At 45.8% G+C, this 10768-nt stretch overlaps 1 protein-coding gene across 1 annotated transcript; it reads right to left on the bottom strand.

The window, feature by feature from the left end:
• Positions 1–264: 264 nt before the first annotated feature.
• On the bottom strand, positions 265–10160 carry PSMC6 (proteasome 26S subunit, ATPase 6). Its single transcript, XM_033063563.2, has 14 exons — positions 9994–10160; positions 9116–9195; positions 8869–8908; positions 8492–8544; positions 6699–6766; positions 6200–6314; positions 5648–5735; positions 4800–4861; positions 4596–4719; positions 4410–4471; positions 3490–3610; positions 3328–3408; positions 1266–1337; positions 265–775 (listed from the first exon to the last, which is right to left on the bottom strand). Exons 1-14 carry the CDS (start codon positions 10118–10120, stop codon positions 657–659), a joined length of 1212 nt encoding a protein of 403 aa, XP_032919454.1. The 5' UTR covers positions 10121–10160; the 3' UTR covers positions 265–656.
• Between the last annotated feature and the right edge of the window lie 608 nt (positions 10161–10768).

Raw genomic sequence — 10768 nt, 5'->3', positions numbered from 1 at the left:
ATAATTAGAAGTAGCCAGAAGTGCAATTTAGTGCATTGCTGTTCCAGTCCAACATTCAGCTGAGCTGCACAGAGTGTCCAGAGAAGGGAACAGAGCTGGGAAAGGGCTGGAGAATTCCTGAGGGAGCTGGGAAGGGGCTGGAGAATTCCTGAGGGAGCTGGGAAGGGGCTGGAGAATCCCTGAGGGAACTGGGAGGGCTCAGCCTGGAGAAAAGGAGGCTCAAACTCTTCTGAGTTCACAAAATACACACAAAGTCCACCAGGATAAACAGATTTAAACAGGTTTTATTCATAAACTGTTTGGGGAAAGGAGATTTACTGATATACAAAAAGCCAAGAAATGAACTGACTTTTTTTTTTTCTTTGTGAATCCCTTCAGGCACGTTTATAAATTCCCACCATAATTGCTAAGAGAACAACACATCTCCACGTATTTTTACTGAGCCTGGGCTGTAATGAACATTGCATTTCAGAATTGTACAGAAAACACACTCCTGTAGCCAACTTGCAACTAGCATTCCCAAAATTACTAGCTACATGCTACACAAACACCTTACAATGATAATCAAGAGGTACATTATTTGTCTCCTTTTTTTTTTTTTGTTATGCATTAACCCAGTAGGATGTGTACAATCAATCACAAATTCTATGGTTCATTTACACAGGTTTGTAGTCAAGCTTGGACTCCAGCTTCTTGGAATCAGCCACTTTCCTGACAGCTTTCATGAAATCTTCCTGAACTACGAAGTCATGATCAGCACGGATAGCAAACATCCCTGGGAGGGAGGATTTCACAGTGTGAGGACAGAACATGAAGTTTCACTCCAATTCCAATGAAAACTGATCCAGGTTACACTATCTCTATGACTTTCCCATGTTGGCAAGAGGGAATTCACCTTTCTGAATTAAGGGATTACTAAAAACAAAACTTGTTTAAACTCTGAGTGTGTTACTCAGCCTGCCCAAGCAGGCACACCCATGCACAAATTTTCATGTGAAAAATGCATAAAACAGCATCAACTCTCCAGGCACACAGGTACCAAGAGCCCTGAATTCTTTCCAAAAAGGAGAAAAATGGGTCCAATCCCTGTTTGAGACACTGGGACACATCATGGATCAGCCAACAAGTGGCTGGCTCAGATCAGCTCAACTGAAATGTTCCAGCAGAACATTTCTGAGCTCCTGGGTTTAATCCACAGAGGAACAGCTCCAAGATTCAGCATTATCCAAGATTTAGCAGATCCAAATGAAGAGTTAAGGAATTACCTGCTTCAGTACAGACGTTTCTCAAGTCTGCTCCGTTGAAGCCGTCTGAGAGCTTCACGATTGCTTCATAATCTGTTCATAAAACAGCAATGTTCATAAATCACCCTTCCTCTCAGGGATGCCAATAAAACACACATCCAGCTCCCAAACTTGGATTTCAGAGCTGCCCACTGGGCTGATAAATTAGCTGGAATCAGCAGCTGTATCAGCCCTTCCATTAAAACAGAAATGTGTAGCAGCCAAAAGCTCATGTTATATAATTAAATCCCAAAGTTACCAACTTGTGGTTCTAAGAATCAACATGAAGTGCAAGAGCTCCATCAAAGCAATGTTCTGATCATTTAAATGCTGTAAAAACCCAGCAAACTTATCTCCCAAGGGGTCATAACTCAGTCCCTTTCCACTTCCAACACTCCATCTAATAAAGGCACTTAGTGTCTTAATATATTAAGCCTGATATTTTATGCACATATATTTACTAAAAGAGTGGCCATGGTTATAATTCAGTGGAAATCAATTTCTAAACCACTGCTGAGCCTCCAGCAAGTTCTGATTTTTGCAAGGCTGCTTATTAAAATTATCAACTCCCTGGAAAACTTTTCAAAATTCAATCTCAAGAATCCAAAAGCTCCTCAACATGAGAAGTTCTTCACCTGTATTTTAATTCCATGTTGTACAATGTCATATAATAAATTCTTTTCATAATTGGAAAGTAAAAAAAAAATAAGTAAGGGGAGTGAACAAGGTTGAACAGTGCAAGGTTTGTGAGTTCAGGGTTTTTTAGACACCTGGATTGAAGAAGGAGATTCTCATGCTGGATCCTGAGCAATCCTTATCTTTGGATTTTAATCCAATTTCCCCTCACCCTGCTGCCAAGTTCAGGCCTTCCTTTTGGAGTATCAATGTTGAGCATCCCAGTTTTTCCACACCACATGCAGTGATTTAGCAAGGAGGTCAGGTGCTTGCTAAATCAGAACAGGATGAAGCAGAATTCCAGAATCCCAGAATGGTTTGGGCTGGAAGAGACCTTCAAGACCATCACCCTGCCATGGCCAGGAGCACCTTTCACTTACTCCAAGCCTCATCCAACCTGGCCTGGAACACTTCCAGGAATGCAGGGAAAAAACTGAGCCTCATCATCCTCACAGGGAAGATTTTCTTCCCAATATCCCATCTAAGCAGTGGGAAGCCATTCCCCCTTGTGCTGTCACTCCATGCCTTGTTAAAAGTTTAACTTTACTCAGGTTCACGATTTGCTTTGGAGCTCCTCTCTCTCCCAGCCTGCAGTCACGTGCAGGTTTAAGCCAGCACTGCTGCTAAGAAAAGCAGTGCCCAGCCCTGCCCTCCCCCAGCTCACTCCTGCCCTCCCCCAGCTCACTCCTGCTGTCCCTGAGCCGAGCTGCAGCTGTTGATGCAGCCAGATGGTGACTGGGATCAGCTCCAGGGGATGCAGGAATCGCTGCTGTCAGCACGAGGGGGTGGGGGTGGCACAGGGCCCTGGGGCAGCCAGAGCTGCTTGAAAGGCAAATCCCAGCCCATTTCCTCCAGGAGAGCTGGGAGGGGTCACTGAGAAAGCAGGACTCAGAGTAACACAGTCCTTAAATAAACCTTCCCCATTTCAGCCAATTATTCTGCCCTTACTCCTGAATGATCCACACCACTACACACAGTTTTGGTTATGCCATCTCCAAATTCCAAGGTTTCTCCCTGACTTTTAATGGTTGTTGTTTTCAGACTTCTTCATTAACAATGTTTCTTTCATTGAGGGGTGAATGAAAACACTCTTTGCTTGCACTAAGCCCTTCCATTAGAAACAGGAAACTCCCTGATGAGAACCATGTTGATTTTTCAGTTTCCAGCTGGGCTCCAGGGTTTATATTCAGTTTTCCTTTTCAAAGGCTTAACAACAGCTCAATCAGGATGCATTAAAAAATAAAGCAAGTAGAATTCCAAGAGGGGAAGTGGTGTGGGCAGTGAAGAGGTGGGAACACAGTCAGAATCATTGCAACAACTCACCCTCTTCCCATGTCTACAGGAATGACATCAGGGAACTTCTACTCACCTATCTCACCATGTTTGGTGATGGGACCTGCATGAATCTTCAAAATATCTAATCTGGCTTGTTCATTTGGTAGATCAATATCTAGGAAGAATGAGAGCTTCAATAAAAGCAACTCCCATGGGTGACCCCCTCCTCCTCCCAGGCAGTGAAGCAGAAACTCACGGATTTTTCTGTCCAGCCTTCCTGGCCGCAGCAGGGCAGGATCCAGGGTGTCAGGTCTGTTGGTAGCCATGATCATTTTAACTCTGTGCAGAGTGTCAAATCCATCCATCTGATTCAACAACTAACAGGGAACAGAACTTTGGTTTTAAATAACCCCAAACCTTCCCAGTCTGGTTTGTTTTTCTGCCTAAGTATTCTAAAAGCTCTGATGTAAAAAAAAAACCTACAAGGCCTTGAGCTCCCTGAATATTCCATCCCAAGGAGCCAATGGCTGCCTGACACATTTGGACTGTAGTGCACCAAGGCCAGGACATTCCAATTAAGACTTGAGGAACAGCCTCTGGAATACTAATCCACACACAGGAAGGCATTTCATTGTGAACACTCAAAGCACTTGCTCTTTGATCACAGCAATTTAATTCTCTATGGAAGGCAGACACATTCTTTTGAACCAGGCAAACTGTTTGCAAACACAGGCCAAGGAAGGTTCCCATTAGCTTCAGAATTCCTAATTGTCACCAGTGGTTTTAATATTCTCTTCACACAACCCAGTTTATCAAGCAATTACTACAGAAACAAAGAAATACAAGTGCTCCTCCTAGCTTTGAAAATCCAACTGCAACAGCCCAAAAATGTTACAGACTGGGTGTCTTTGGGACTAAAAGAGACAGAAAGGGGATTCTCCAGACCTTCAAAAATGCAGGGAGCAGCAGCCAGCAAAAGAATAATTTCAGCAATTTAAAAGATTCAGTTAGTCTCCACATTGAGCTCGTGCCTGAGTTAGCAGGATGTGCAGCTGCCTTTTGTGAGAGCAGCACTTAGTTCACTTCTAGTGACCCAGAGAAGGTTCTGCAAAGCCAGATCCCAGGTAACAATTCACAGCTGTATTGTTATTTAATGTGGCTGTTCAGGGCACTCACCTCCATCAGAGTCCTCTGAATTTCTCTGTCAGCTGATGTGCCTTCGGAAAAGCGACGCCCACCTGCACACACCAAACCCATCACTCTGCTGTTTGATTTTTGCCTTTTCAGCGGGGGGAACTGGCTTTACAGCTGGCTCCAGCCTTAAAAGGAGAGCCCAGCCACCCCCCAGGCCACGAGCCTCACCAATAGCATCGATCTCATCCATGAAAATGATGCAGGGCTGATGATCTCGGGCGTAATTGAACATCTCTCGGATCAGCCGCGCGCTCTCGCCGATGTATTTGTCCACGATGGAGCTGGACACCACCTTGGGAAGGACACAGGAGATGGATGAGGGGACTGGAGAGCAAACAGAACCATGGGTGTGGGGACAGAGCCATCACACACCTTGAGGAAGTTGCAATCCAGCTGGCTGGCAACTGCTCTGGCCAAAAGGGTTTTTCCTGTGCCTGGACACACAGAGAGATTGGAGCTGTTTAATTATGAACTCAACATTGCTGCCAGTGACAAAAAGGGAAAGGGGAAAAAAAAGGGAAAGGGGAAAAAATAGGGAAAGGGGAAAAAAAAAGGGAAAGGGGAAAAAAAAAGGGAAAGGGGAAAAAAAAAAGGGAAAGGGGGAAAAAAAAGGGAAAGGGGGAAAAAAAAAGGGAAAGGGGGAAAAAAAGGGAAAGGGGGAAAAAAAGGGAAAGGGGAAGAAAAGGGGAAAGGGAAAGGGACAGGGAAAGGGACAGGGAAAGGGACAGGGAAAGGGACAGGGAAAGGGACAGGGAAAGGGACAGGGAAAGGGACAGGGAAAGGGACAGGGAAAGGGACAGGGAAAGGGACAGGGAAAGGGACAGGGAAAGGGACAGGGAAAGGGACAGGGAAAGGGACAGGGAAAGGGACAGGGAAAGGGACAGGGAAAGGGACAGGGAAAGGGACAGGGAAAGGGACAGGGAAAGGAGAAAGTAAAATAAAAAAGGTAAAGGGAAAAAAAAGGAAAAATGGGAAATAAAAAAGGAAAGGAAAAAAGATAAGATGAAGGAGGGAGAGGGAGAGAAAAGGGAGGGAGAGAAAAGGGAGGAGAAAGAAAAAGGAAAAAAGAAAAATGAAAACAAGAAGAAAAAAATAGAAAAATTAAACAGAAAAAAGAAAAAGGAAAGAAAAAACTTTAAAAAGAGGGAAAGAAGGAGAACAAGGAAGGCTCCTGCCTGTCTGGAAGCAACAAGCAGCACTTGCTGCCCTTGCTGACTCACCAGGGGGGCCGTACAGCAGGCAGCCCTTTGGAGGGATAATCCCCACACGCTGGAATAGTTCTGGGTTGGTCAGGGGCAGCTCAATGACCTGTGAAGGGACAGGGAACAAGCTGAGCCTCTGAGTTTTAAACCAGGTGATGATGCACCTGCCAGCCTGTTGCTCATGTATCTGCATTCTTATTTACTGGCAGCATTTTTGTGTGAGAAACAGGTTAATGAGAAAATGGCAGAGATCCTGCCCTGGCTCTGCAACTGCTGCTTCCTCTCAATGCTCTGTGCTCAAATCACATCCCTGCTCTCCTAATTCCATTCCCCAGAGCAATCCTGGCAGTTTTTGAGCAAAATTCCTCCCACAGCCTCAAGGGTCTCAGCTCTTTAAACCCCCTTCTCTAAAGGATTATCTTCATTTTAACCCCAATCAATGAAACACGGAAAGCACTGATCTGAGAGGATCCCTGAACAGCCCAACAAAAATCAGAAAGGTGTTTTTGCCCTGAGCAGCTTCAGTGAGGGCAGTGCTCAGAGTCTGATGGGGTTTGAGGCACTGGGTACCTCCCGTAACTCTCGGATTTGTTCCGACAAGCCTCCGATCTCAGAGTAGGAAACATCTCCTGGGTCTTCATGGGACATGTTATAAACCAGTGGGTCCACTTCCCTGGGCAAGTATCTGCAAAAAGAGGAGATATTTTTATTGTGCAGACACATTTATAAAGTTATTCCCATATATTTTGCAGCTATATGAACATTATTTCTTCTTTTCCCACCTTAGGTGCTGAAAAAAAGAGAAAAAAAATCCAAACCCAGCAAACTTTTAAAAGTTTTAAAACACAGCTTAAAATCTGGATGAAAATACTCTAATTATTTTTCTAAAGAACAACCAAATTCTTTTTAAACCATATAAAACAGACACACAAGTTTTCCCTCAAAGTAGCTGTCCTTACTTAAGCATTTGCTCTGCAGAAAATGTTTATAAAATATTGCAGAAGTGAATATTCAAGTTTTTGTCCAACGTTTTTCCCCCCTTTTTATGATGAGAAGAGCAGAATCCTACCTCATAATAGTCAGAGTGGTCATGTCCAGAGCAACTCTGGTCCCTGGCTTCAGCTTACTCTTGTCAAGCTGTTCCAAAAAAAAGGAATTCTGTTAGAAGCCCACTCCAACACAATCCCTGATTTCAGCCAAGATGCTCACTGCACTTTGCACTCCTTGTTTCATCACACACAACAAAAAACAAAGCTGCAGAGTGACACACCAAGCAGTCACTAACTCACCTCTACCACTTTGAAAATGAAGGCTGTTTTCTAGTCCATCATTAATTTTTAATTTTGCTCCCCTCTGCTCCACACAGGCTAACCAAAGAACCCTCACAAAAAATTTTTTGTGACATTTTCTTGTGTCATCACTTCCCCTCTTTGAAGTCTCCTTGCACCTCAGATGTCTCCTCACCTGCCTCAGCAGCTTTTGTCTCCTTATTCCATTTTTACAGCATTTTTAAACACATTCCAGTTACACCCTACTAAATTTTGCTGGAATTAGAAGAGGATTTTAACAACCCTTTTCCAGGAGAGCTGCAAGTTTCCCATTGTCCCTGCTGGGGATTTACAGGGTCCCTTCCCTTGGGTTCCTGACCCTCTGGGAGGGTTTAAGACCAAGCTGTCCCCTGTCTCTCACTGGGGTCCCACTAAGGCCTCTCTCAATCTTCCTTATCCAAAGAATTTTGTAACAGCTTGGAATTCTCTCAGATTCAACTCTGCCCAACAGACTGAAATTATTTTGCAGTGAGAAGAAAATAAAGAGAAACCACTTGACCTTCTCATAATGCACTTGAGATAGGGAAGTAATTTTGCTCCTACTTGGACAGTTTTGCTCTCCTCCCTCCTGAGCTGCAGCAGCTCAGCCACGAGGGCTTTGATCAAAAACTTGTCCTGCTAGTTCAGGAGAAATTGTTTGTCTGGGATATTTTGACATTTTGAAAACAACCAGGGTTTTGTTTGTTTGGTTGGTTTTTTATTTTTGAGCCTCTGGGAGCAAATCAAGGATCTTTAAAGATAAAAGAGGATTTTTAGTGAAGAATAAACTCCAGAGTGCTGGTTCATCCAAGGACAATCTATTCCTTAGGATTCACCTTTGTTTCAACACAGAGCATCAACATTACCTCAGAGTGGAATTAATTTTACTTCTGTCCCAAAATTCTGCAATGAACATCAATTTCTCTCCAGAAAGAGAAAAAAAAATAAAGATATGGATAAAGATAATGGCTTTAAACAGACAGAGAGGAGGTTTGGATGGGAGATTGAGAAGAAATTCCTGGCTGGGAGGGTGGGCAGGCCCTGGCACAGGGTGTCCAGAGAGGCTGTGGCTGTCCCTGGATCCCTGAAAGTGTCCAAGGCTGGGTTGGACAGGGCTTGGAGTAGCTGGGACATGGACTTTAAGGTCCCTTCCAACCCAAACCATTCCATGACTGAGCTATATGATGAAATAACATTAAATTTAAAACTCAGCAGTATGACAGCAACAATCACAGCACAGCAACAGTGACATGACACAATTATCAATTTTCATAATTCATTTTCAGAGACCCCAAAATAATGCAGGACAGAGTTTTGATTCAATAAAAATCATACAACACATGCAAGATCCTGGGAATGCTGTGGATTATTTTGTCTCCACCAGGACATGACAAAGGGAGAGGGGAGCAGGTACCAGTATAAAAGTGATGAGTACATTACAGAAGAAAAAAACTTCACCCCACTAAAAAAAAAACCACTTCACACCAGTGGATGAACTGCATGCTGATACTCCAGAGCAAAGCCATTTCAATGAACATTCACACAGATCAATTACCTGACGGCGACAGCCAACCACGTATCTTGGCCCATTTGTAGCCTTCACAATGACTGGAGAAAGAAAATTAGAGAAAAAAAAACACAAATTCACTCAATTCACCATCTGATTTGAATTATCCAGAATGCTTTTCTGCCAATAATCTGATCAGTAATACTTCAATTATTGACTTTATTTTAAAGGTTATTATTTTGTGGCTGCCCCATCCCTGGAATTGTTGCATGCCAAGGTTGGACAGGGCTTGGAGCAGCCTGGGACAGTGGAAGGTGTCCCTGCCCTTGGAATGAGATGGGCTTTAAGGTCTCTTCCAACCCAAACCATCCCATGGTTCCATGATTTTTACAATCTCAGAGAATGTAACAGTTCAGTGTACTTACACTTCTCCTCTGTCAGCTGTTTGAGAACCTCACCAACAATCTGTAAAAGAGTAAATTCAGCATTAACCTCATGAAAAATTAACACTGCAGGACACAAACACACTGTAACCCATCAGCTCCTGATGTCAAAGTCCCTGTTTGCTCTACCTGGACTGTTCCCACTCTAAAAATGGATATTTAGATTATATCCAGGCAGATTATGTCAAAATGCAGCACAGGATGCCAATGTCTCATTCCCCTCACGTACCTGCCCAACACTCTGCAAGGCCTTGAGATCATTTTCTGACTTCTCATACTGCTTGGTGAGTTCTTTCAGCTGTTCCCTTACTAGAAAAGGAAAGAAACACAAGATTTTGGTAACCTTCAACACCACAAGAGCACGAGACCGGCCCCTTTTCCAGCAGCAAAGCTGCAGGCAGAGTGAGACTGGGAGATCAGCAAGGAGCCTTGAGCTAATGTGGAGATGGGAAAGGAGCTGGGGAAGGGTCTGGAGCACCAGGAGAGGCTGAGGGAGCTGGGAAGGGGCTGGAGAATCCCTGAGGGAGTTGGGAAGGGGCTGGAGAATCCCTGAGGGAGCTGGGAGGGCTCAGCCTGGAGAAAAGGAGGCTCAGGGGGCCCTTGTGGCTCTGCACAAGTCCCTGCCAGGAGGGGACACCGGGGGGATTTGGGATCTGCTCCAGGAACAGGGACAGGAGCAGAGGGAACGGCCACAAGTTGTGCTAGGGTAAGTTTAAGCTGGATATTAGGGAAAATTCCTTCATAGAAAGGGTCGTCAGTCATTGGGGAAAGACAGCGGAGTTTCCATCTCTGGAGGTGTCCAAGGAACGACTGGACGTGGCACTCAGTGCTCTGATCTATCGACAAGGCAGTGACAATCACAGGCTGGTCTCGCTGATCCCAGAGATCTTTCCAAACCGAAATAATTCCGTGATTGTGTGACCCTCCGGAGCCCTCCCACGGGACCCCGGCAGCGCCAGCCCCGTCCAGCGCCGCTCCCGGGGCCCGGCCGGGCCCATGACGAAGCGCGGGCAGCGCCGCGGCCGCCGCGCTCCCTCTGGAGGCTCCGCGGGGCGCTCGGCAGCGCCCACCCCCCATCCCCTCCCCGCCCGCCGTGCCCGCGCTCACACTCCTTGAGGCGGCCGTCGATCTCCTTGTGCTCCAGCAGCTTCTTGCGGTAATCCTGCAGCGCCTTGTCTCTGGGGTCCGCCATGACGAGCAGCCGCCGCTCGCAGGGAATGCCGGGAAGGGCCATGGCGGCGGGGGGCGCTCCCGCCCGGCCCGCAGCGCCGCGCAGCGCCCCCTGCCGGCGGGGAGGACCGCGGCTGTCGCGACACGCGGTGCTGTCGTGACACGCGGTGCTGTCGTGACACGCGGTGCTGTCGTGAGGGGCCGCGAGGGTCACGAGCACCGACTGCGTTGTGCCAGCGCTCAGAGGCCGCAGCGTGGGTTAAAGAGCGGAGTGTGGGTACAGGTGAGGGGTGAGGAGGTGTGGGGAGACATCACGGAGGTCAAGGAGTCATGGAATGGTTTGGGTTGGAAGGGAATTTAAAGTCAATTTAGTTCCATCCCTTGCCATGGCAGGGACCCTTCCATCATCCCAGGCTGCTCCAAACCCTGTCCAGCCTGGCCTTGAAAACTTCCAGGATGGGGCAGCCACAAAATAATACGTTTTTGGATTTTAAATTGCTTAATGATTTTGAGGAGCAAAGAATTGCTCCTCAGATTATTGGCAGAAAAACACATTGGATAGTTCTGAATGACAACTCAGAGGGTGAATGGTGTAAAATGATTTTTTTTTGTCTAATTTTCTATCTCCAGTCATTGTGAAGGCAAAAAATGAACCATGATACAAATGGACCAAATGGTTGGCTGTTGCTGTCAGGTAATTTAATATGTGTGA

The sequence above is a fragment of the Catharus ustulatus genome, chromosome 6 (genome assembly GCF_009819885.2).
Source record: "Catharus ustulatus isolate bCatUst1 chromosome 6, bCatUst1.pri.v2, whole genome shotgun sequence".
Classification (NCBI taxonomy): domain Eukaryota; kingdom Metazoa; phylum Chordata; class Aves; order Passeriformes; family Turdidae; genus Catharus; species Catharus ustulatus.
The sequence above is the reverse complement of the archived record's forward strand: the minus strand, read 5'-3'. Positions and strand labels throughout refer to the sequence as shown.

Bases quoted from the DNA above. Each gene is read 5' to 3' on its own strand.
- PSMC6 (XM_033063563.2), bottom strand. From the start codon at position 10,120: ATGGCCCTTCCCGGCATTCCCTGCGAGCGGCGGCTGCTCGTCATGGCG. The intron at 9,196-9,993 runs GTGAGCGCGGGC...TTCCTTTTCTAG, and splicing joins CGACGGCCGCCTCAAGGAGT to TAAGGGAACAGCTGAAAGAA. The intron at 1,338-3,327 runs GTGAGTAGAAGT...TTTTATGAACAG, and splicing joins CACCAAACATGGTGAGATAG to ATTATGAAGCAATCGTGAAG.